The 26,928-nt window shown below is 45.2% G+C and overlaps 1 protein-coding gene across 1 annotated transcript in view; it reads right to left on the bottom strand.

Annotated features, from left to right (window-relative positions):
- EHHADH (enoyl-CoA hydratase and 3-hydroxyacyl CoA dehydrogenase) overlaps positions 1-26,282 on the bottom strand; it is a 47,688-nt gene extending 21,406 nt beyond the window's left edge. The window contains exons 1-5 of the mRNA XM_026649978.2: positions 26,183-26,282; positions 14,496-14,599; positions 12,025-12,200; positions 6,349-6,460; positions 5,224-5,328 (exon numbers count right to left, since the gene is read on the bottom strand). Coding sequence (XP_026505763.1) covers positions 5,224-5,328; positions 6,349-6,460; positions 12,025-12,200; positions 14,496-14,599; positions 26,183-26,259 — 574 coding nt within the window. The 5' untranslated portion in view covers positions 26,260-26,282. The remainder of the gene's footprint in view (positions 1-5,223; positions 5,329-6,348; positions 6,461-12,024; positions 12,201-14,495; positions 14,600-26,182) is intronic.
- Between the last annotated feature and the right edge of the window lie 646 nt (positions 26,283-26,928).

Here is a 26,928-nt window from a genome sequence, read left to right as displayed (position 1 = left end):
TTCCTTGCTCTCAATTGTCCACCTCTGATCAAGCCAGGAGCAACACTGGTTGGCTCAAGAGGGCAGTATGTGGATCCCTCTTTGTCTAGAGCAGTAGGCAGCCACAATAGTGAGCCTCAGAGTGGGATTGAAAAGAGGCAAGGCTATTGGGAATATCCCCAGAGGATGGTTGAGAGATACAGTTGGTTTGTGCCTACCTCCAGTGGTCACCACTGAAGAGTCAGGATCTGCCCAGTTACCCTGCAATCATATCAGTGATACCCATAGGCACCCTTCTACTCAGACAGGAGACACACATCACCACACCTGGCAAATGGGCACTCAGACTTTCCTCATCCTCTTTCCCACCTACAGCCTGATGCCAGGAGGTGCTACTTTGACCCAAGTCTGCCTCAGGTTCTGCTTGGCTCCCAGTGTGGCTGGTCTTTGAAGAATATGTGCTTTCCTGCACTGAGAGCAAGCGAATAGCCAAGTGACAGTTGAATGTCAATTTTCTGGTGCCATCCAGTGGACACACTGTGTAATGCAGCTCTAAATTAGCAGCCGGGACCTTTATTTAAAAAAATAAAAAATAAAAAAAAACAGCCTCATGAAAGAACATTCCACTTATAAATTACAGCTTGCAGCTCTTCAAGAAATTAACCTCTGTCTATAGTTTTCAATGTAGTCTCTGTTCCTTTCTTATAATGAATATTTTCAGAAGTGAGGACATTTATTTTGGCTGAAAAAGCTAAGTCTTGAAGAATGTTAATTTACCTGACCTGCAGCATATCAGTCTTGATTTTCACTGAATAAGTAAACATGGAGTATTACTTCTGTAGATGGTATCTGTGTATTCTTATCCTTAAATACACAAAACTGTACCTGAGTAAGTGTCCTTCGCTAGGAACATTCCATAACAATTTGTGGATGAAGGATGTTCCTCTAACAGGTGGAGACGGTATAGACAATTCCGTTAAGCACATATTATATTAAACCAAGGAAGCCTTGCACAGTACCAGCCTATCACTATGAAATCTGAAAGACTGAGCTTTAGCCATAAAATCTACAGCACTAGCAGACAGCAAAGCTCTGAAGGAAAATAATCTCCAAGCTGACTTTTTGAAATTGATCTTCCATTTACTTGGCTAAGTATCTGACCGAGTATAGAAATTCTAGCGGTGCCACCACAAGTTATTTTACATAAGCAATTATCCAGCTTACATGTGAAAAAAGGTTCTTCACCAGTCCCATCAGAAAGCATGCCTAGTGCTATATGCAAGGATAATGGACTCAAATCTTGGTATTTCCTATGCAACTTGGTTGTTGGTTCCCATAAGATACACGAGCCAATTAGGAAGCACTCACAGAAATTTGAGCTCATGAGTTCAGCCCAAGTAGCTGAGATGGCTGCATCTTTTTTTAAGGTGTTTGGCATGGATGCTGCTGGTTTGCCATAGTATGACAGAGAAGTGTACAAAGATCCATGTCATAAATCTATCCTATGATTTCTCTATCAGCTCATTCTTTCATCTTGATCAGGGATAATGCAGTTAAATAGTGTACTGACACGTTTTCAGATTTCAGTGTTCTTCAACAAGGCTTGGTGGCAAATCCTCAGAGTAGGTGGGAAATCAGGGCTGACTTTGAAAATGCTGTCTGGGAAAAATGAACAGCTGAAGCAGATACCATGAAAGCTGTAAGGAAAGAGTACATAGCAGTTTAAAAAGCCCTGAGCTTCTTGCTATAATCCTTGTTTGTTACAGTACTCATGGAGTTAATTCTGTTAGTCACTGAGGATGAAATTGAAGTACGGAAATTTTCTGGTAACGACAGTAGATATGTAAATCCCAAAAGCAAATGACATCAAAGAACAGAATGTTGGATGATTCATCCAGTCCTGAGGTTCTCCTCTGAGGTCATGCTGGCTTTCATCATTCTCAGTCACTGCACAATGCATAACTAACTTGTCACAGAGAAGAAAATAAGCATTCAAATGTCTGGGGGTTTTATCTGATTTCAAATAATATTAAGCTGAAAACCAGAGTATCTAGCAATGTGTCTACCAAAGTTACAGATCTCTGCTATAAACACTGGTATGGACCCTACACAGGGTCATCAACCTGGAGCATACTTCAGAGTGAATCCATTGCTTCTTGGAAAGACATTGGTGAGAAGGGTGATAACTTTTCCAAAAGATAGAGGAGGGACAAACATGGAACTTTCATCTAAAACAGGCAGGTGGGGTTGATGAGCAAAAGTTTCTTTGCCTTGCTTAGAACCAACAGCAAAGTATATTAACACATATCTCTAAGAGCTTCATATTTCCATAGAACTTGGTTGTCTGAACAAAAAAAGAGAGAGGAAGGAGGACTGCTTATGGAAATGATTGACTGTTCCTAAAGATAAAAACTGAAAAACTTAAAAATAACCTGAACAGTGAGAGGAGAAAGTATCTATTGCAGGAGACCACTTCTGCTAGAGAGCTCTTGGACAAAATGTAGGTGAGAATGCTACAAAACATTGATCTTGAGCAAGAACCCATAAATTAAATAGTGTTAAAAAATGGTGCATACAGTCATCTAGAATTCTACATTCACCCTTTGGACTAAGCTAGCTTTTGTTGGCATAGCTCTTGGCACAAGGCCCGAAGGTCCACTAGGAAAGAGGCTGCGGCAGGGCAAAGCGCCTGCAACCTTCTTTGTGCTGGGAAGAGGTGGAAGTGGACAAACTCCATTCCAGAAGAAGGTGGGGTGTTGACAGAAAAAGGCATGTGGCCAGGACAGCCAAGGAGCGTGCTGACTCAGTGCTTCCCAGCTTGGCTCTCATGTGCAAAGCTCCGGTGGAGTTCACAGAATCATAGGACTGGAAGGGACTGTGAGAGGTCATCTAGTCCAGTCCCCTGCACTCATGGCAGGACTAAGTATTATCTAAAACCATTCCTGACAGGTGTTTGTCTAACCTGCTCTTAAAAATCTCCAATGATGGAGATGTCACAACCTCCCTAGGCAATTTATTCCAGTGCTTAACAACCCTGACAGTTAGGAAGTTTTTCCTAATGTCCAACCTAAACCTCCCTTGCTGCAATTTAAGCCCATTGCTTCTTGTCCTATCCTCAGAGGTTAAGAAAAACAATACAGTATTCTCCCTCCTCCTTGTAACAACCTTTTACATACTTGAAAACTGTTATCATGTCCCCTCTCAGTCTTCTCTTTTCCAGACTAAACAAACCCAATTTTTTCAATCTTCCCTCATAGGTCATGTTTTCTAGACCTTTAATCATTTTTGTTGCTCTTCTCTGGATTTTCTCCAATTTGTCCACATCCTTCCTGAAATGTGGTGCCCAGAGATGGACAATACTCCAGTTGAGGCCTAATCAGCACGGAGTAGAGTAGAAGAATTACTTCTCATGTCTTGCTTACAACACTCCTGCTAATACATCCCAGAATGATGTTTGCTTTTTTTGCAACAGCATTACACTGTTGACTCATATTTAGCTTGCAGTCCACTATGATCCCCAGATCCCTTTCTGCAGTACTCCTTCCTAGGCAGTCATTTCCCATTTTGTATGTCTGCAACTGATTGTTCCTTCCTAAATGGAGTAATTTGCATTTGTCCTTATTGAATTTCATCCTATTTACTTCAGACTATTTCTCCAGTTTGTCCAGATCATTTTGAATTTTAATCCTATCCTCCAAAGCACTTGCAACCCCTCCCACCTTGGTATCATCCACAAACTTAACAAGTGTACTCGCTATGCCATTATCTAAATCATTGATGAAGATATTGAACAGAACCAGACCCAGAACTGATCCCTGCAGGACCCCATTTGTTATGTCCTTCCAGCATGACTGTGAACCACTGATTACTACTCTCTGGGAATGGTTTTCCAACCAGTTTTGCACCCACCTTATAGTAGCTCTATCTAGGTTGCATTTCTCTAGTTTGTTTATGAGACGGTCATGTGAGACAGTATCAAAAGCTTTACTAAAGTCAAGATATACCACCTCTATTGCTTCCTCCCTATCCACAAGACTTGTTACCCTGTCAAAGAAAGCTATCAGATTGGGTTGACATGATTTGTTCTTGACAAATCCATGCTGACTGTTACTTATCACCTTATTATCTTCTAGATGTTTGCAAAGTGATTGCTTAATTATTTGCTCTATTATCTTTCTGGATACAGAAGTTAAGCTGACTGGTCTGTAATTCCCTGGGTTGTCCTTATTTCCCTTTTTATAGATTGGCACTATATTTGCCCTTTTCCAGTCTTCTGGAATGTTTCCCGTCTTTCATGACTTTTCAAAGAGAATCACTAATGGCTCAGATATCTCCTCAGTCAGCTCCTTGGATGCGTTTCATCAGGTCCTGGTGAGTGAAGACATCTAATTTGTCTAAGTAATTTTTTAACTTGCTCTTTCCCCATTTTAGTCTCTTCTGATCCTATCTCATTTTCACTTGGATGCTCTCCCCAGAAGAGGCACCAAAGCAGAACAGTGGTGAAAGCATTTCTGGAATTTGGCCTAGTGACCTTTAGGTTCTAAATGACCTCTTTATAAGTTTGCCATTTCTGGTGTATTTCCCCTCTCCACAGCTCAGTCTCTTCTCAGACAATGGCAAAGTAACAACAGCTTATGGCTAAAGAAATGGAGAAATGGGCATTTAGAGACAGATTTATTGGGTCACTATGCCTGGCTGGGGATTTGCCATTATCAAGAGTTCTTTTAGTGCAGCCAGTATTGATTGTGCAGCCGAGCTGTACACAGCACCAACAAGCCTGGCTGTCCAAGAATGTATTTTATATGGAAAGTGTGCTTAGTCCTCTTATCAACCCAGAAAACCACCTGGGGAGGAAGCAGTGCTGTTCCTCGGGGGTATGGAAGGGTGTATGTTTAGCATGCATGAGCCATAGGGAATCTTTGTTGCTTTAACTGTATTTGTCCCCATCTCTCTGCCTCATCTGAATTTGTTGAGCGCTTTGACGCTCACCAGTATTTTTGAGTTTTTCAGACATACTTCAGGAAAATAATTGCTCTCTGTATAAAGCTTGTTTTCTGTGGAATTCAAAACCCAGCGAAGAGGCAGGAGATCGAAACGGTGTTTGGAAAAGAGCAAGGGTGCTCTTTTCACAGCAAGCCTTCTTCCAGTTAGCACCAGCTGTTCTCCTTCTGGCCCGCTAACCTGACTAGGCTGAGCTGCTCCTCACCAATGGGCTCCTTGTCATTATTACACTTCCTCCCTTACCTGACACTTTGTTTGCCAAGTGGATTGCTGCATCAATTGTGTTTTCTTCCACGATTTCGTCAATGATGCCCAGCTTCAGCGCTTCAGCAGCAAGCACACGTTTCCCTGTAATGAAGAAATAAGGTGGCTTCAGCTTCCTGCTGTCAGAGATTTCATTTCATTCCATTTGATAAAACTTCTGTATTTGGCTGGCCTGAGATATGTTCCCAGTTGGGATGCATTAGTCACACCAGACAGGAACATGCACTGCTAACTAAATCATTAATTGGCTTTGCTCTGGAATGGCAAAAGCAGGTGTGCTGAGATAACACAGAATGGGAAAAAACAAAGGGGAGCTAGCAGTAAAAACTGAAGGCTGGGTACATCCTGTTCTGTCAGTTTTCTCCTGTTCTAATTAACTTTGAAGCTGATTATACACCTTATATTTCCCCAGTTGTGCTCTCTCAGCACAGCAGGGTACTGAGGAGCAAAACCCCTTTTCATTTAAAATGTCCCACTGTTTTATTACATAAAGGTTTCAGTAATCTAATGTGTACAGACAAAATGGCAACTCCCTCTTACAAGAAAAAATGGTAATAAAATATCTAGATAGATATTACAAAGCCATTCCTTTTGTCCCCCAGTTAGACCACAGCTAATTCCATTCTGCAAGAGATGCATATGTATGAATGCATGCACACATGAATGTACCATATAGTGTCACACATAAGTATGCCTTGGGAGTGTCTGCACACGTCGTGTCTGTGCATTCACACATATATACAGAGTCTATTCTAACATTGCATGCATCCAATGAAGTGGGTATTCACCCACGAAAGCTCATGCTCCAATACGTCTGTTAGTCTATAAGGTGCCACACGACTCTTTGCTGCTATTCTAACATTCTGGCTTTGTCTAAACCAGAATTTAAAGGTTAGACTGTGTTAGCTAGCTCAGTCTAACATCTTCAAAAACTCGAGTTAAGACAAGGCAAGTTGTTTTGACTCAATCAGATTAGCATGTGTTAAAATACAATTTGCATTGTCTGACTAGAGTTTTTGAAGATGTAGATGTAGATTGAGCTAGCTAAAATGAGCCCATGTCACATCTTTCCATCCTATTCTAAACAAAGCCAAAGAAATTTACCAGTGGTGATTAGGTCAAGTGCGGCTGGGACCCCAATCAGTCTGGGGAGTCTCTGGGTTCCTCCAGCACCTGGAAGTAGCCCAAGGGTGACCTCTGGAAGACCTACCCAGGCCTAGAGCAGAGTGAAGGTAAACAGAGGGTCTAATTAAAGAAAACAATAATTATATACTATATACAGAAGATGCAAGCACAGCAGAACCACAGTCACACCCCGTTCCTTCTAGCAAACTGCTCTGCGGAGCCCCAGAAAGGTGCAAATTGTGTTTTTCAGCAGTTTATATCTCTGCTAAATCTGGATACATTTTAATGGGAAAAGTAAAAGATACCTCCCTGACTCCAAAAACATCACCTGCTAAGTTTCAGGTTTCTGCTTCAAAAGTAGGGACACATTAGAGTTCTTTCAAAGAAATCGTTAAAATAAAGTTCAACATTGGCAAAACTGCCTATTTCCCCCCAACCTAATTCTTGAGAACAGCTGAACCATTTTTGTTGAAACTTAAAAAAAACCAAACCACCATTCACATGATTAAAGTTTAGCAAATTATAAGCAACTGAAATTAGGTGATTATAATGGAAAGTATTTGGTAATATTAATTAGGGGTGTGGCCACCTACTCTGCCTATATTTGTAAACTTTCAAAAGAACTCTAATGCCACAACAGAGTGGTAGAAACTTGAAATTTGGTAGGGATATAAACTTAGGTCACAGATCTGCCTTCAGTAATTTGGTGAACACCTGTGATGATTTGATGAATTATGCAGGTTTAAAAGTGCTGTTTTTTTGCTGGGCACTATTGGCACTCATACATTCATCAGCTGAATGGAAATTCAGGCTTTCAATATTCCATTGGTTTTCTACATGTGTGCATGAAAAATTTGAGTGGCCTTTTGTTTTTAATGTGTAGGTACATGTAGAATATGATCTGTGAGATTGTGTATGGGATGAGGCATGGCTCCATCATGGGTAGGTATCCCAGTGTGCCACATGCCATCCTCCAGTGCAGTGCCTTTTGGGAACTTCTTACAATGTGTTGTGGGATAGAAATGACTCACCTAGGGATCTCTAGGAATTAGGAGTCAAGTTCCCAGCATGCACTGTTCTCCATCCCATCAGGCCCAGCTCCAGGCACCAGCTGAGCAAGCTGGTGCTTGGGGCGGCAGATTGCTGGAGGCGGCATTCTGCCCAATCCTAGGGCGGCACGGCCGCTTTTTGTTGTTGTTTGTTTTTTGGTTTTGTTTTTTTTGTTCTTGTTCCGCTCCAGCCGCCCTGTAGGGGGCGGCGGCGCGGAGAACCAGAGCGCCCTGCAGGGCAGTCCTCTTCCTTCACTCCCCGCCGACCGGAGCGGAGCCCTCGCGGCAGGCGGCGGCACAGCGGGAGGGGCCGTGTGGCAGCGTCCCTGCTGTAGCCTTGGCCGCCCCCTTCTCTCTCTCTCCCGCCCACTCCCCCTCCCAGCCGGTCCCCCTGCACCCGTGCTCCGGCTGCGCCGCAGGTGGGGTTTTTTTTGTTTTTGTTTTTTTGTTTTGCCATTCTGGCCGCCCCGTTTTTTTTTTTTTTTTTTTGGGCGGCAAAAAAGCCAGAGCCGGCCCTGCATCCCATAATGCCATCCATATCCTAAATGATTGTGCTTTTTTTGTTTCCATAAGCCCGCGCGGCCCTTTTCGCTGTCTGCCATCTCTGACAGAAGCCTGGAGCCTGCAGACCTCTGTGCTATTCTCATAAGCACTGCAAATACAGGACACACAATTCTCGTGTATTTGCAAATCCACAGGAAGTACTGCAACAATAGGAGACATGGCAATTTCTTGGAGGACAATTTGCTGAGGGACACAGTGAAACAATTCAAGGCTTTTGGTGGCATTCATGGAGCAGTTGCAGATGGTGGAGTGCTGCTTTTTGGCCTGAGAAACAAGCACTGGCTGGTGAGATTGCATCATAATGCAGGTTTGGGATGATGTGCAGTGGCTGCAGAACTTTCGATTGTGAAAGGCCAAATTTCTAGATTTGTGTGCTGAGCTCGCCGCAGCCCTTCAGTGCATGGACACCAGAATGAGAGCTGCACTGACAGTTAAGAAACGAGTGGCAATCACACTATGGAAGCTTACAATGCTGGATTGCTACTGGTCAGTGGGAAATCATTTTGGAGTTGGAAAATCTACAGCGGGGGCCATTCTCATGCAAGTGTGTAGGGCCATTAACCATTTCCTGCTACGCAGAACTGTGACTCTGGGCAACGTGCGCAGGACATCGTGGATGGATTTGCAGGGTTGGGGTTGCTGAACTGCAGTGGTATGATAGATGGAACACATATCGCTATTTTGGCACCAGCCCACCTTAATACAGAATATATCAACAGAAAGGGCTACTTTTCTATGGTTATGTAAGCATTGGTGGATCATTGGGGATGCTTCACTGATATCAGTGTGGGCTGGTCAGAGAAGATGTATGATACTCGCATCGTTAAGCGCACAGGATGGTTCAGAAAACTGCAAGCAGGGACATTCTTTCCTGACCAGCGAATTACCATTGGTGATGTTGAAATACCAATAGTGATTCTGGGAGACCCAGCCTACTTCTTGCTTCTCTAGCTCTTGAAGCCAGACACCTGCTACCTTGACAGCACCAAGGAAAGATTCAACTACCAGCTCAGCAGGTGCAGAACAACGGTTGCATGTACTTTTGGTAGACTGAAGGGATGCTGACAGTGTTTACTCATAGCGGCCTCTGATGTCCTGCATAATATCTGTGAGCCAAAAGGGGAAAAGCTGCTGCCAGGGTGGAGGTGGAGCAGCTGTGAGCAGACTTTGAACAGTCAAACACAAGGGCCATTACAAGAGCTCAATGTGGAGCTATACGGTTGAGGAAGGCTTTGAAAGAGCACTTTAACTGTCACTCACAGTAGTGTTCTGTGCTTGTGCGATCTCTGGGCCTGGAGCTTTGGATGCTACTAAGAAATGTCTAGTGCTTGCTGTGCATTTATAACTATTACTGTGTGTTTTACTGAAATCAGGAGTTCTGTGGTGCTGTACATTTACAAGTACAGTATGCTTTGAGTACCATTTCACATTCTGCAATATGTGTTGTGAACAGATAAAGATAGTTTTGTTTAAAAAAATATAGAAATTTATTGAGTGGCAAAAACAGTGCAGAAAGACAATGAGCAAAACACAACAGGCAATGCAATACAAACTTTTAACACAGACTAATAGCATGGAACTTTAAAATTGGAAAAGCAGCAAACATACCTGTCCATTTCAATGCACAAATGTAGTCCCTTGTGGCTACACATATACCAACTGTGGTTCTCACAGGCCAGTGGATGTGAAGCTGTGGTTTTCCTGGCTGTCCCTAGATGAGAAGTGGTAGGGGCAGGGATGCAGTTTGTGATGCCACATGGTATGTTGGGGGGTGTAGGGAGCTGCTAGCATCGAGTTCTCTAAGGACTGCAAAGGGTGGGGAGTCCAGGACTTTTGGACCTGTAGGTCAACTAAGGTCTACAGCATTTGGGATGTGCAACATGTCCTGCCTAGTCCTCTTCCTTCTCCTCCTCAAGGTCAGGCGTTCTCATGGTGTGGAGGGGGCAAAGGTTGCAATGGCAGCAGCTGCTGATAAAAACACAGATGTGTCATTGGAATTACAGTCACAAGAGAAAGGGGAAGATAAGGATGGGGGGGGGGTTGAAACTAATTCCCATAAAAACTTTTAAAAAGACATACTTATTGACACGTCAGCTTTGGAGCACCTGTGCACAGCACCGCTCTCCAGCCCCAGCCATAGTGAGTATGCCCACCAGTGGTGAGGGGTTGAAGGAATTTTGGTTTCATGAAACAATAAAATGTTGGTGCCTATGTCAATGGGTACAAGCACAGGGCAATGATACTGAGTATTAGGAGTATTTTTCACCGGTAGTGGTGGTTTTAGCTGATATCTCTCTCCTGAGGGTCACAAAGGCACAGGGAGCACAGCTGCTACCTGTGTTTCAAAGCTGCCCAGGTCTGGATGCCACTAGCCTGTTTACTGCAGTGGTGCCAGCCAAACTCATCACAGAGTGGCATGGGAGAGTGTCCCACCATTGAGGAAGAAATAGGGCAGCCATCCCTAGAAACCTTTGGGAAAGGATCACAGAGTATCTCTATGAAAGTTTTATCAAGATTTCCCAGGAGGATGCAGCGTACATAAACAAACTGCTCCGCATGATGCCTCCCGCCTAACCCAACAGGGGAATGAAAGCAAATACCAACTCAACCTCTGTTTGTTGTACCTCTACCTCTTCTTGTACGTGTAAAATTGAAAAGTTGATACTCATGTCTTGTGAACATGGGTATAGGCTGGGCGCCATCTTTAGATTTAAACACTGTAAGAAATAATGCATGCACACACTTACCAGAGGTTCCTTCCCCTTCACTGGGCTTGTCCATACTCAGCTGGTGGTACTGGCTAGACTGCGGTGGAATCCTGAACAGGTCCTGGCTCATGGCATGGCTGGATCCTTCCACTGCATCTCCCCCCTTCCCTGCAACTCCTCCTCCTCCACCAGCTCCTCATTGTTCGGGCTCCTCCAAGGTATCCATGGCGGTCTGTGGGGTGCTGATGGGATCTCTACCAAGTATGGCATGCAGCCAGTTGTAAGAGTGGCAGGTTTGCAGCACAGCATGAGATTGATAGTTGGTCTCCTTGGCTCTGTGGTATGTCTGGTGCAATTCCTTCGCTTTAGCACTGCTGCTGATCCCTGTTGTACCCTTTTGCCTGCATCCCCAGTGCAAATATTTTTGCAGATGTCCACAGTTCTACAGCTGCTCCATAGCTGTGCTTGCACAGCCTCTTCTCCCCACAGTCCCAGGAGATCCAATATCTCCTGTCTGCTCCAGGCAGGAGCAGGTCTAGCATGTGCAGCCGGCATGGTTGGTTGGGCAGTTGCACACAACAAGAGAGAGCTATTAGGTGTGCTCATGAGGTGGGCAATCAGGAAAAGGCATTTCAGATATATGTGGGTAGCTTTATAAGGGCTGGGGTGGCTTCTGGTCTCTGTGACACCTGGGCAGTGGAGTTTGCAATTGTGACCAGAGCAGACACTGTTGCAAGGAATGGGGCATAATGGGACAGCTGCTCTAGGATTGTTAGGATGGACCCATGTCATGCAGTGTCTACACTCGCACTGCATCCACCTCAGTAAGTTGACTGTGGCTCTATGCCATTCAGGGAGGTGGTTTTACTGTGTCATCGTAACAGGATGCTTACGTTGGCTGGAGACAAATTTGAGTGTAGACATGCACAAATCGGTTGACACAAGGTGACTTAAGTTGACTTAACTTTGTAGCGCAGAGCAGGCCTAAGTCTCACTCTTCCTGTGCACCTGCTCCTTACTCCCAAGGGCAGTGTAGCGAATGGGAGGAGCTGGGGATGAAGCTGTTAAGTGGGATCCACAGCATACAAATGAGGCATTTAGTTATGAGCTCTTCCCTCTAGCCTTTCTTCTGCTCCCAGGAAGGTCATGCAGCAGCACTCTTATTAATTCAGCCTCAAGTTCCCCTGGGCTCCCTGTCCAGATCCTCCCATTTCCCCTTGCATTTAGAGCAGCTCTAAGCACTTTACGCTGTGTAGGACCTCGTGTAGGAGGACATACCCTTCTAATACATTTGTTGCCCTTTGTTGGACTCTCGATGGTTAAGAGCATGTTACCTGCGCATGTGCAATCCTGTAGTGACAGCCCAGTGCCACCTCCAGTCCTCCTCCCAATGCCATACCTTCAATGGCAGCCACCACAGGCTTTTCACTTCTCTCTATTAGATCAATTACTGATGTCAGACTGGGCCTGTCTCCTGCCTGAATGGAGGAAAACCCTCGGATGTCAGCACCTGAGGAAACACAGAGGAGCTTAACAAGACCATGAAACATTGGCAGGGCAGGGAGTGCTTGTCATTGCTTAGCACACCCTTCGTTCCAGACAATTAAGCATTAATGCTGACAGACTATGGGCTCCTATTCAATCCTGAACTTGAAGGACAGCAGCCACAATGCACAGATGTGTGGAGTAGGTTGGATGTGGTGAAGAAAGCAGTAAAGATAATCAAACCCACTCACGAGCACAGAGGACCCCTTGGGGAGAACCCTGATCTCAACCTTCTCTCTGGGCCTAGTCATAAAACCTTAGGGATAGATAAGGCACAACTAACTCCAAGGCTGGTGTAATAATCATCATCAATGTGGAGTTAGCTCTGAAATTCCCAAAAATGTTTGGTTAAAGAAGAGGTCAGGCTGACAGTATGCAGTCCAGCTCACAGCTGAAGAGCAATATTACCCTCTCCACGAACATCCCACAGGTTACACACTCTGGAAGCGAACATGTAAGGGAGCCAGCCACTTAGTTCCCCACTGGGTTCTCGCTCCCCACAGGTCTGCTCCTTCCCCACCTGTTGGGGAGACTCAGTGGTGGCTCAGCTGGGGAGAGACCCCTACTGCAGCAGCTGCCATCACAAGACACCTCTACCAGAGTCTGAGAGTTTCGGGGGTAGCGACAGGTCTATACGCAGACATAAAGCCACGTGGCATAAAATAACATGGCAGCTGTGAGAAGATAAGGCTGTCCTGCCACACCCCACCTTCGGCATACAGCAGCTCTCAGTTCTGGCCCTGGATCCATCCTCAGCCCAACTCCTGGGACCACCAGGGGCTCTCAATGCCAGTGAAAGTCAGAACTTGAACAGTCTTGATTTGCAGCTCCGTAAAACAGCCCTTTCCATTTCAGGGCAGGTGGCAACACTACGATATGATAAGTCGATAGTTTCTCTTTGCAGATTTATCTTGATGGGGCTACACCTAATTAGCTCCCTGCAGGGAGTGCCTCCCAGAATTGCTCTCAAATCATGATGAGAGTTACCCCCACAATCACAGGCCACTGTCTGCCTCAGCAGAGCCTCCACCTATGGGCAGTGTGTGAGATGCTCTCTAGGGGGCAGCAAGAGACTCTCTAGGCTAGTGATACTCAGACCTCAGTGGTTCAGAAGCCAAATTAGTGATTAACATTACCTAAAAGAGCCACAGTAATATGAGTTCATGGTTTCATTTACTATAGTACTGTGTATTCATATTCAAACAGTATGACGGGGAAATGTTTATATATTTATATATTTCTCACAGCAAAACTACTGACCAAGTATTATTATTTTATCAATTGCAATTGGATAATAACATAGTAAAAGCATCCTGACTGGTTAATCACTTAGATTGGTTAATAATTAAATCACACCATATTTCAATACCATGTGCTGCAAAGAGCTGCAGGAGACACATTAAAGAGACACTTGCGGCTCTCGAGCCTCAGTCTGAGTATCGCTGCTCTAGGCAAAGGGTGAGGGATCCCACCTGCCCTTCCCAATTCCCCTGCCATCCAGTCCCACTCCACAGGACAGATAATCCAGGCTGGGCCGAAGCTTCAGGAGGAAACTTCCCAACACACATGGAAATTGAATATAAAACAGGAAACACCATGCTGGGAATTTTTGGATGCTGGGATTCTAGACTGGGGAAGCACCGAATGAGGAGAATGAACTCTTAGTTTAGTTGGAGGCTGATCTAAGCGGGTAGAAAGTACATGTCAAGATCTGAGTACCACCTAATGTCTGTAGAGCCCCAGTGGGATGAAAACACTTTGGAGAAGATCTGAAGACTACGTAACTGTTGCAAGGTCCTGGTTCCTAGAGACACCTATCTGTAAGTGCTGAAGAACTGAAGAGATATTTTTTCTTTGTATTTAAATATTGTGTATTTTTCAGACATTGGAGTCAATGTTTCTGGTTTATATATAGCCTCTATTTCTTGCTCATGTTTGTAAACACTAATGTAAACAAATCCTATATTTAATGTTACACAGTGGGAGGGCTGACTACACGTGAAGACGTAAAAAGAATCCTCTGTAGCCTAATTTGGTCTATCTATGAAAAACACTACATTAAAGACACATCTGGTCATTGTTGACTGTTACTGCTAGAATAACGTAAGCATAGTAAGACTACAGATCATGCTGCTACTCTGAAGGATCACAGAATTGTTCACTATGATACTTGTAATTACTGTGGGAAAATTCCCATGGGAGGCTGGAATAATTATTGACTCAATATGTGTGTGTATACTAAATAAAGAGAGAATCTTACCTGCACTGAATGTCCCATTTGTCCCACAAATCACAACAGCTTTCACAGCAGGATCTACATCTGCTTTCTTCACTCCTTGCTCTAAAGCCCGAACAACTGCAGAGCTAAAATAAATCAGAGAACCATCAACTGATACTTACTCACACCAAAAATCTGAGGCGTTCACATCTGGCCTCTTCCTCCTCTCTCCTTTTCTGTGAAGTCCCACAGGGCCCCTCTTCTCCTCCCCTCTTTCCAGGTGATCTAATTGACTCATGCTTACCACCTGTATGCTGATGACTCACAGATCAACCTCTCCACTCTTGAGCAGCCTCCCTCCCTCCAGTTCCACACCTCAGCTTCCCCCTCTGGTCTCTTCATCAATTTAAACCAAGATGGAACTCCTGAACTTTCCTCCCAAGTCCTCCTCACTCCCCCTGCTCAGTCTGTACCATTGACAATGCTGCCATTGATCCTGTCAATCAGGACTGCAACCTGGGGGCCCTCTGGAAGCACATGCGATATTTCTCCCCCCAACTACATGGGCTTGGGTAAAGAAACCGAAAGGAGAAGACTGCCAGAGACTGAAGCCAGCAAGACCAGCTTCAACAGGGACCTGTGGATGCTGGTAATGACATCAATATTTTGGACAGTTTTGATGGGGCTCTCTCCCCCCTGTCCTGTTTGCCTATTTGCTGCAAGCCCTCCTTCACAGTCTCATCTCAGCCTCACTGCACACATGCCCCCTGACCTTCAATGTCTCCTCCCCTTCCTTGATCTTTCCATTTAGACAATCTTTTCCCATCAAAAACCCCACCCGCAAAAAATAAAAAAAATTGTGTAACTCTCATGACATTTGCAGCAATCACATTGTACATTCTGCCTGGAGTGTCTCTTTGGGGTGTCAGCGCTCTGGGGCAGGAAGTGTCTGCTACTATCTGTACAGTGCCTAGCACAAGTGGGCCCTGTTCTAACACAACTAGTTTTTGTTTTTTTGAGGGGAGAGGGATAGCTCAGTGGTTTGAGCATTGGCCTGCTAAACCCAGGGTTGTGAGTTCAATCCTTGAGGGGACCATTTAGGGATCTGGTGCAAAAATCTGTCTGGGGATTGGTCCTGCTCTGAGCAGGGAGTTGGACTAGATGATCTCCTGAGGTCCCTTCCAACCCTGATATTCTATGAGAAAGAGCAGTGTGTCCCTATGCACTACTGTGATAAACAAGATTAATAATAATCTCAATTCCAACCTGTCTCTCACCCATGTAGCCAGGCTCCAAACTGAAGGGACATATAAATGGGAAGTAGCCCAGGGCAGCGGACTTATACTGGCTGCTGGGAGGACCCAGCTGGTGTTAAGTATCAGAGGGGTAGCCGTGTTAGTCTGTATCCACAAAAACAACAAGGAGTCTGGTGGCACCTTGAAGACTAACAGATTTATTTGGGCATAAGCTTTCGTGGGTAAAAAATTCTTCAGATGCATGGAGTGAAAATTACAGATACAGGCATAAATATACTGGAGAATGAAGAGAAGGTAGTTATCTTACAAGTGGAGAACCAGTGTTGACAAGGCCAATTCAGTCAGGGTGGATGTGGTCCACTCCCAATAACTGATATAGGTGTTGTTTCCGACAGGGACGTGGAGCAGGAAGGCCTGGGTCTTCCTACCATACCCCCTTAAGGGACAAGGCCCAGGTTCAGGTGGAGAGCTGAAGATTCCTGGCTTAGTGTCAGGAACAGCCACCTCTACTACCCTAAGGGCTGGTCTACACTGGGGGGGAGGGGGGTCGATCTAAGATACGCAACTTCAGCTACGCGAATAGCATAGCTGAAGTCGAAGTATCTAAGATCGAATTACCTGGGGTCCACACGGCGTGGGATCGACGGCCGCAGCTCGCTCTGGTGGAGTTCCAGAGTCAACGGTGAGCGCGTTCGGGGATCGATATATCACGTCTTAATGAGACGCGATATATCGATCCCGGATAAATAGATTGCTACCTGCCGATACAGCGGGTAGTGAAGACGTACCCTAACAGAGAGCAAGGGGCTGGAAGTCAGGTATGCTAACTGCTCCACCACCTGGCCCTCCAAGCACCCATCACACTATCTATGGTACTATATGTACGACCATCAGCAATTAACAAAGGGCTACATTGCTAATGGCTCTGAAAGCTGAAATCAGATAAGATAATAAAACCAATTTTGCCATGATGCAGGGAAACAGACTAGATGACTCACTAAAGGTTCTTTTCAAAGAATATAATTATACGTAGCTGGATATCAAACCTTTCTAATTCAGCCATTTCATCTTCTATGGGATGAATGCACATTAACAAGTTTTTGTATTAGCCCCTTTGTCATATCAGGTGCTGTGGTGAAAAACAAGACCTCAGGCTGTGTCCTGTGTTGCATCCCTACTCCCATGATATCAACTATGTACCATTGATCTCCTCTACCAGCAGAGCTCTGGACACAGGAGCACCAAATTCAGCCACTGCTGGACAGATTAAATAGAAGAACATAATGAAACATTACTATAATTTGTAAGCAGGGGAAGGGGGAACAAAAACCCACATATATAGTACAAAGTGTGATATTTTATGCACATTCAGTTATTCTTCTGAACATACTGTGTAGAATAAATGCATAGAAGCAGAGAGAAAGTGCCTCTGAGGAAGAGGCATTAAATGTGCTCTAAGCACTTCTGTGCCTGCGCTGCACATATGATCAGCAGTTATAACATACTGAGTGTGCTCAGAAGTGTGGTAAACAAGGAGTTAATTTGCACTGGGGAGAGATTTGGGGGGTTTTATGTAAGAAAGTGTTTGTCACAGGGTACTCCTTCTGCCAAGCCTAGGGAAATCAGTCACTTGAGGCTGGTACCAAGGGGCAATTCTACCCTCCATTCCCTGTCTTTCCTATCATAGCCCAACACAGAACTGATTTTCCCAGGGAATAACTGACACTCTGCTAGTACATAATATTTCCTTTCCCCTCACACAGCTTGTAGCTTTCATAAATGGGATCATGCTTTTTTTTTTTTTTTTTTTTTTAAAGACTTCTAGCAAGAAAAACAATGTTTACTGAAAGCAGGACAAAGGCCAAGAGCAACACCTAACTCTCCGCTAGCCTCTCACTCTTGTCAGGTCCAGACAACATACTTGCTCCCATGACAGATGCTACAGGCCCAATGTACACAAAGTTAGTCACATGCATCCTTTATTAAAATGTGTTTCCAAAAATACATTACTTACAATGAAGGTTCCTAGAATAAGTAATTATAATAATACACAAGAACATCAGAGTTGAAAAACGAGCATAAAAGGAATAGAAGTGGCCAGTTATATTTACACATGTATTTCATTACCATGACAGTATATCCATTCAGTTAACAATGTTGTGAAAATTCACTGTACACATTCCTACAACTTTAACCCTTTCAACATATGCCTATCTAATATATGTATGTATTTGGCAAAGTTTATATAATGAGAAATACTTTCAGAGAGTTCATAAGAGTGCATGTGGTTGACTGATTGTAGATATATTGGAATGTATATGGTGAATTTTCACTTCACTATTGTTAACTAAATGTACGCCCTGTAAGGTAAGAGAATACTTATGAAGATGACCTTAACATGCTATTCCTATTTCTTTTATGCATAGGGTTTACTTAATTGTAATGATCTTGTCCTGTATTTTATAAACAGCTTTTATATTATTTCTAGTAGCAATTTCAACTAAGTTAGTTAAGCTTTTTGAGTGTGAACTTCATTCAATTTTTTAAAAAGCAGATAAGAAGCCTTGAAGGTTAACTAGGCTGCCTCTTAAAAAAAAAAAAAAAAAAAAAAAGTGCCAATAACAAAATTTTTCTCTGTCAAACACTTAGTATTCACAAGATGGGCGCTCCTCTTCTCAGACTTTAGGAGGTTCACAGCAGAAGGGTTTTCCTTCTGCATACTACTTAACATACACAGAAAGGGAAGAATGGAAGGTGTGCAAAAGTTTAGCTGTCCTCCTGTGAATCTACTAAGATGTGCAACAACTTTGCTGCATGTCTTGCACAACTGTGTATCTAAGGAGGTGCACTGGTGGATTCACAGATGCATAATTTAAGACCACAAAGGACTCCTACACACTATGGTAATACAAATAAGAATAATCTAGCCTAGCTCCTGTATATCACATTTCATGCTGTTACCCAACCAAGCCCAATGACTTGTGCTTTGCTAATGCATATCTTCCCCAAAGACAACCAGTCTTGATTTGAAGATATCAAGAAGTGGAGAATCCCCCACTTCATGGGGTAGTTTGTTCCAGTGGTTAATCATCCTCACTATTAAAAAAGTGTGCCTTATTTCCAGTTTGAATTTGTCAGGCTTCAGCTTCCAGCCATTGGTTCTTGTTCTGCCTTTCTCTGCGAGATTAAAGAGCCCATTAGTACCTGGTATTTTCTCCTTGAGAAGGTACCTGTGACATTGCACTCCATATGTTTTAGAGAAATATGCTTATGAGTGTAAATATGATGTAACTGGAATATGCTTTATGCAAAAGGTCTCTTGTAAGGTATCGTTACAAGGAATATAACCTACTGAATATATTCCTCCTATTTGTTTGCATGTAACATTCTTGTATCTGAAGCTAGAAACATAAAGTATAACTCTGAGGTCTTATTGTAATTATGCAAAGTGTGGGCCATTAATGGTGGTTTAGAATCTTGATGGCTCTCATTTATTAGGACAATTGATTGTAGATGGTTTATCTACCTGCAACCTTCCTGGGTTCCTGCAAGCCAGCCCTGGAAGAATGGAGGCTGGGGGTCACACAGGACATGTGAATATGTCACCTGATACTGGAATCCATCTTAAACCTGGTGCTTTTCCATTTAGAAGGAGGGGTGGGGACCCAGAGAGACAAAAGATTCCTGCCTTGGGCCAAAGCTATAAAAAGGGGTGAAGCAGGACAGTGGGGGCTGCCAGTGACTTGATAACAGTGAAAACCGCTAGTTTCCACCTAAGATGTCTGCTAAAACTAACAAGGACTGTACCAGGTTAAAGAATTGGGCCCAGATTAGGAAGAAGTCTAGTCTGTGAAAGAAGCTTATTGGAACATCTCTGAGAGTGAGATATTATCGGTAATCAGTTTCTTAATGTATTAGGCTTAGACTTGTGTGTTTTTGCTTTATTTTGCTTGGTGACTGACTTTGTTCTGTCTGTTATTACTTAAAACCACTTAAATCCTACTTTTTATACTTAATAAAATCACTTTTGTTTATTAACCCAGAGTAAGTGATTAATACCTGGGGGAGCAAACAGCTGTGCATATCTCTCTATCAGTGTTATAGAGGGCGGACAATTTATGAGTTTACCCTGTATAAACTTTATACAGAGTAAAATGGATTTATTTGAGGTTTGGATCCCATTGGGAACTGGGTGTCTGAGTATTGGAGATAGGTGACCTGCTAAGCAGTTTTTGGTTAAAGTCTGCAGCTTTGGGCCAGACCTGGGTCTGTGTTGCAGCAGGCTGGCGTGTCTGGCTCAACAAGGCAGGGTTCTGGAGTCCCAAACTGGCAGGAAAAATGGGCTCAGAGGTAATTCCAGCACGCTGGAGGATTCTCTACACCTTGAGGTCTTTAAACCACGATTTGAGGACTTCAATAACTCAGGCATAGGTTAGGGGTTTGTTACAGGAGTGGGTGGGTGAGATTCTGTGGCCTGCATTGTGCAGGAGGTCAGACTAGATGATCATAATGATCCCTTCTGACCTTAAAGTCTAGGAGTCTATTCGCATCAAATGGGCAAATACTTTTGGGTCGACCAAACCTCATTTTTCATAAAATGAACTATTAGCCCAGAAAATTTCACCCAGCTCTATTTAAAATGGCCTGGAAGAGGCTTAGGTGGCTGGAAAGATTGGGTAGGAGACATGGTAACTTTATTCTTTAGGTCCCTGCTTCTAGCGGAGGGCAACAAAAATGATTAGGGGGCTGGGGCACATGATTTATGAGGAGAGGCTGAGGGAACTGGGGTTATTTAGTCTGCAGAGGAGAAGAGTGAGGAGGGATTTGATAGCAGCCTTCAACTATCTGAAGGGGGGTTCCAAAGAGGATGGAGCTAGGCTGTTCTCAGTGGTGGCAGATGACAGAACAAGAAGCAATGGTCTCAAGTTGCAGTGGGGGAGGTCTAGGTTGGATGTTAGGAAACACTATTTCACTAGGAGGGTGGTGAAGCACTGGAATGGGTTACCTAGCGAGGTGGTGGAATCTTCATCCTTAGAGGTTTTTAAGACCTGGCTTGACAAAGCCCTGGCTGGGATGATTTAGTTGGGGTTGGTCCTGCTTTGAGCAGGGGTTTGGATTAGATGACCTCCTGAGGTCCCTTCCAACCCTGATATTCTATGATTCTATACGTCAGGTGACAGTCCCAAGGGGGTCTCTGTAACCGAACCCGTCACAGTACCTGTCATAAACATACAGCTCAGGGTAGCATAAAATCCCTTCTTTACCTGTAAAGGGTTAAGAAGCTCAAATAACCTGGTTGGCACCTGACCAAATGGACCAATAAGGAAAGAAGATACTTTCAAATCTCGGGGGGCAGAAAGCTTTGTTTGTGCTTTTTTGTGTGTGTGTTCCCTCTTGAGACAGAGAGAGACCAAGCAGGTAATCCAGCTCCTACTAAAATGATACATCTAAAATTCCAGAAATTGTAAGTAATAGCAAGAAAATGAGTTAGATTATCTTTTGTTTTAGCGTGTGAATTTTCCCTATGCTAAGAGGGAGATTTATTCCTGTTTTGTAACTTTAAAATTAAGTTTAGAGGGGAATCCTCTGTGTTTTAAATCTTTTTATTACCCTGTAAAATTACCTTCCATTCTGATTTTACAGAGGTGCTTCTTTTACTTTTTTTTTTTTTATATAATAAAGTTCTTCTTTTAAGAACCTGATTGGTTTTTAGTGTCCTAAAAACTCAAGGGTCTGGTCTGCTCACCTTGTTAGCCTATTTGGTTGGTATATTATTCTCAAGCCTCCCCAGGAAAGGGGGTGAAAGGACTTGGGGGAGATATTTTGGGGGGGATAGGGCTCCAAGTGGCCCCTCCCTGAATGTTTGTTTAAATCACTTGGTGGCAGCAGCAATACCGTCCAAGGACAAGGAAAGGAATTTGTGCCTTGGTGAAATGTTTAACCTAAGCTGGTGGAATATAAGTTTAGGGGTCTTTCATGTGGGTCCCCACATCTGTACCCCAAAATTCAGAGTGGGGAGGGAACCCTGACAGTACCTATATACTGTTATCAAGTCACTGCTCAATCTTCTTTCTGATAAACCAAAGAGATTGAGCTCTTTCAGTCTCACTGTAAGACATCTTCTCCAGTACTCAAATCATTTCTGTAACTCTTTTCTGCAGTGTCTCCATTTTATCAACATCCCTTTTCAAATGTGAACACTGTCTATGGAATCCCAGTATCAGTTGGAGAGCTATTCTCTTGTGAATAAGAAGAGCTGGCTCCAATTTTTGTCAGGATGATTTTCTGACAAAAAAATACCCTTTCTGCAAAATGGATATTTTCCATTTTGCTGAAAAATTTTTCCATGGAGGTCAATTAAAATGATAGCACCCTGCTGCAGGCAGTAAATGAAATTGACAGATGGCTGCCAACGCTCTGGGGCCAAAAAGGCACAGAGCCAGGGCACTCAGCCTCCCTGTCTAGCTCTACGGAGTTGGACAGGCACAGAGCTGGGGTGCTCAGCTCCTGTGGCTCCAGGGTTGGAAGGAAGGCGAGAGGCTGAGCACGCCAGCTCTCCGGCTCTCAGGCAGCCAGGCAGGAAGGCTCCTGTCAATTAAGTAAAACTGACAAGAACATGCCAGGCGGGCAGCTGGGAAATTCCATTTTGGTTCTCCCAAAATGAAATTTTTCATGAATTTGTTTCCAGCAAAATAATTTGATTTTTTGGTGTCTCATCCTAGTTCAGGACAAATTCCTCCCGCCCCCCCCAAAAAAAACACACACACACACACAAAATAAAAAAAACCACCTGTAAAGTATTTTTCAGGCATTTCTATTTTCTGACCAGCTCTTCTCTTAAAGCTCAGCAAGGAGAAATAGCAAAAAGTCCCCTTTGCTGCAAAGTTCCTGAGCTGCACAGACGAGGGGAATCTAGAGTTCCTGAGCTGAAAGAGAAAGGGGCACTCAGACATCTGATATTTAAAAGGCACTGTAGGAAAGACATCTGCCCATCTCAGTTCTGCTGCAGGGTGTAGTCTCTGTTGTTGTCCTGCAAAGTTCCTGAGCTCTGCACAAGTGAAGAGCCTCTGATACTTTGGAGGAAAGCAGTTACAGAGCCTCCTCTCTCCAGAAAAGCCCAGGTTCCTCTCCCACCCTGTACATTTTAAGAGGCTAAGTACACTTTCCCCTGAACTCTCAGGAAAGCAGCAGCAGCTACAGAACCAGGCCAGTGAGGGGGAAGTGCTGCATCTGAGCAACTTCTACTGACTTCTGTGGGAGTTTGTTGGTATGCAGGAGCTGCAAAATTGGGCCTGGAGGAGCCCTGCTTCTGCCCAATGCACTACCTTCCAAGCCTCTGACTAGTTACATTTCTTTCTCATACTCACCTCTAAAACTGATATATTTATTGATTTGAGAGAGAATGTTTCATCTGTAGATTTCTCTGACAATCCTGGAATCTTATTATATAGATTATATATATTCCAAATATTTATCTGTCAATCTGAAGCCTACAAAACCTGAGGCAAAGGAAACAGCTACAAGCATGGTTAAGGGTTCTTCTTTTTTAGAATATCATCTGGTTGAATCATCATTAGGACTCACAGTCTGTTACCACCCAATTAAGTTCTCATCCATTTTCGGCTTTACAAATCGTACCCTTACGACAACCTGTGCTTTCACCTAGTACAGAATAAAAAGCTCTAGGCCCCTTCAACATAAAATATAAATATCAATAATTCCCTTCATTTTTTACTAAATTGCACAAATTCCATCCCATATAATTGCCCCAACCAACAAACCCACAGTCAGAAGTTGAAACAATCACCCTTTCCCAATCATTTAACACTGATGACTCAACAACCTTTATAGGCACTCAGGAAAAGAGATGTGCTCTATAGTGTGCCCCACAGGCCATCAAGTTCAGGCTGTTTTGAACCTAGGAGGGGGAACAAGTTCCAAAGCCACAGGGACCCCAAAGAGAATGCCCTCCCAACAGCACTCATTAATATGGTAAACACAATAATAATTTTATTTTAAACTAATGTATGCACAAGATCAGTTTAGATCTACATCAACCAACAGATCTGTGTGTTTCAACAAAAACATTTGCAGAGTAAGGGAATCAAAAAAAAGTTGGACATCAAAATTAGAACCTCAAAAAGTAGACCTTTTAAAATTCCTTCAAAGTCCTAAACACATTTAATTTCCAGAATATTATGCATTCTAAAAGTGGGTGGTATTATTTTGGATATGAAACACATTTATTTTCATCCCTAACAAAGAAAACTGAAACTTCACTTTGAAACTCTCAGAGAAAAATTTAGTTGATGATGATACTCAAGTTCTTGTGCTTCTTTAAGCCAGATTGGGCTCCCTCCTGCTTTATGCAGACTCCCAAAAACGTATGTGTGCCATAGGTGCTGGAACTAGGGTTGTGGGGGTGTGTGTGTGTGCTGCAGCACCTCATGAGTTAAAGTGGTTTCCATCATATACAAGGTTTACAGTTTGTTTCAATGGCTCTCAGAATTTGTTCCAGCATCGGGATGTGTGCTCCTGTTTCTTTGTATCAAAATGCTGAAGGACTGTACACATTTGAGTTAATTTCATGGACAATTATAGTACCTGTGATTAGATGTTCGGCTATGTGTGTGTGTTCTCCCTGTGTGCTGCCCCAGCTCTGTGCAGACAGCCGGCTTGGCAGACCTCAAGCGAATCACCCAATGACCACAAGATCCATTAAGGTACGAAGGCACCAGGCCAGGTTTATTGTCAACAAAGCATGGTAATAGCACCTGGCAGACTCTACGAGGATACTAAGACGTCAAGGGAGGCGGGTATCATAGGCTGGAGGAGGCTGAGCCTACTCAAACAGCCATGTGTGGCCTTGCCCACACTCCGACCCAAGTTCCCCTCCTGCTTCCCGTTCTGCAGGCAACTCTTCCTGTGTGCCATGCCCCAGCTGGGGCTGGCACTGGGGCTGCGCTGCCCGCCCTCCCAGCACTGCAGGACTGGGGAGGCTTGGACCACGTTGCCGGGCCTCCCGGCACTCCGGGGCTGAGGCCGCGCCACCCGGCCTCCTGGCACTCTGGGGGTGGGGCCGTGCTGCCCGGCCTCCCAGCACTGGGCCATGCTGCCCAGCCTCCCAGCACTGCGGAGCTGAGGGTGCTAGCCTGGGGTGGGGGCCAGCCAGCGGTTGCAGTGGGGGGGACTCTGGGCTCTGTCAGGGCACACAGAAGGGGCAGAGTCTTGGGCAGAAGGAGAGGGGCAGGAGCTAGCCTCCCCGAGCCAGCGGTTCAAACGCTGCCCATGTAAGACATATATGCCCATGACAATGGACGCAGCTCAGTGAATGGCGACACTTTCCATTCCCCCCTCGGCTGGACAAAGATACTCCCCCGAGATACATCTTTATACCCTGAAACAAACAAGTTACGTACCGCCTCTGACATAGTTACTGCCCCTGACGTGGCTAGTTATCACCCACCACCTTGTACATGTTGGTTCGATTAAAACATCTTTATTGCGTACAGTACTGTTATCCTGACATCTTTTAAAAGGGGTCACTGTGTTCCTGTTATCCTTGGGGAATGTTTTTGTACCATCCTTGATATCAGGATAGTATGGTACCACTTGATATCGGGATGTGTTTGCGTGAGTATGCTATGCTTAGTACTTCTTAGGAATGTGCATTTCTGCACTATCAGCCCTGTTTTGCCAGATTCTGTGAGCAGGACCTGCCTCATACCAGGCCTCTGATACAAGGGCTTATGTCTCAGGTAGGGTGACTAGATGTCCTGATTTTATAGGGACAGTCCCGATATTTGGGGCTTTTTCTTATATAAGCTCCTATTACCCCCCACCCCCATCCCGATTTTTCACACTTGCTGTCTGGTCACCCTAGACTCTCAGGCTCTCTTCCTACTACAGTACCCACATGGGGAACTTTTTTTTTTTTAAAATAATTCAATTGACTTTTACTGCATTATAAAGTAAGCAGGTTAATGTTTAGACAAACAACCAGCTAATTCTGCAACATTGCCAAATTCGCGTCCAGTGCCAGGGTTCTGTTAAGCCAGGGCCAGAGTACAGTCTCAGGGTATCTCTGCACGCCCATGCACCCACCCGGGTGCGTGTGTCCGAGCGGGGCACACCCCGCACGGCGCTACTGGGGTTCGGCCGCCGAACCCCGGCCTGTCCCTGCTGCGGCCGGAGCTGTGCGGCGGGAGGTGCTGGAGCCCAGCCACAGGCGAGATGCATGGGCGGGCGGAGATGCCAGCTCTGCCCACCACCGCACAGGCTCAGCAGGAAACAAGGGGTGCCCCGCTGCCCTTCCCGGCGCTGCAGCGCGCCCCCGCACCCCCAGGAGCGGCTGCCGGGCTCCCGCACTGAGGGGGCAGTGAGTGCAGGCTCCCCGAGTGCGAAGGGGAGGGGGCCGGGGAGTGCCCGAGCTCCCCCACTGCGGGGTGGGGGGCAGGAAGCCCCGGCTGTTACCTCAGCGTGTTGAGCGGGGGGTTGTTCAGGCGGATCACCGCCACGGCCGCGGCCCCGCGCACGTACTGCTGCGCCATCCCCGCTGCGAGCGGCCTGGACTGTGCCCGGGGCGGGGCCCACCGGGGCGGGGTGATCCGGCGTTCCCTGGCGGCTGCGGCAAAGCCCCGGAGAGCGCCCGTGTGCTGCCAGCGACCCGCCGCAAGGCACATCCCCCCCGTCCGGAGCACCCCGCCGCAGGGTACAGCTCCCCAGCACCCCGCCGCAAGGCACGTCCCCCCGCAGCACACAGCACCACAGGGTACATGCCCCCTCCCCAGCTCACACTGCCACTGCTACAACCCCCCCAGCATTGAGAGACAGTCACCCCTCCCAGAGCACACCTCCATTATATACCCCCCCCCAAAAAACAGCTGCCATTGGGTACAATGCTCCCGCAGAGCACATAATTGCCCCACCCTAAAGCATACCGGCCTCCAGACCGGACAAACCACCCGCCCCAGCACACTGCAACTGGCTACATCCACCTCCCCAGTCCAGAGCACATTGCTATCGGGTACAACCCCTCCCCCACCCAGAGAGACATGCGCCACCCCATCACGCCATGTATTCCTTGGGTCCCTAGACCTGTGCTGGTAAAGTAGGTGGCTGACTGTGGGGAAAAGGATTTTCTGTGTAGAGAGACCATAAGAACCTGGAATATATACGTAGGGCCAAACCCTTAAACCTGTCACAGCTTCGATGAGCGC

The sequence above is a fragment of the Terrapene carolina genome, unplaced genomic scaffold (assembly GCF_002925995.2).
Source record: "Terrapene carolina triunguis isolate 2854851 unplaced genomic scaffold, T_m_triunguis-2.0 Scaffold88, whole genome shotgun sequence".
Classification (NCBI taxonomy): Eukaryota; Metazoa; Chordata; order Testudines; family Emydidae; genus Terrapene; species Terrapene triunguis.
Note: the sequence above shows the minus strand (reverse complement) of the source record. Positions and strands in the feature narration are given on the sequence as shown.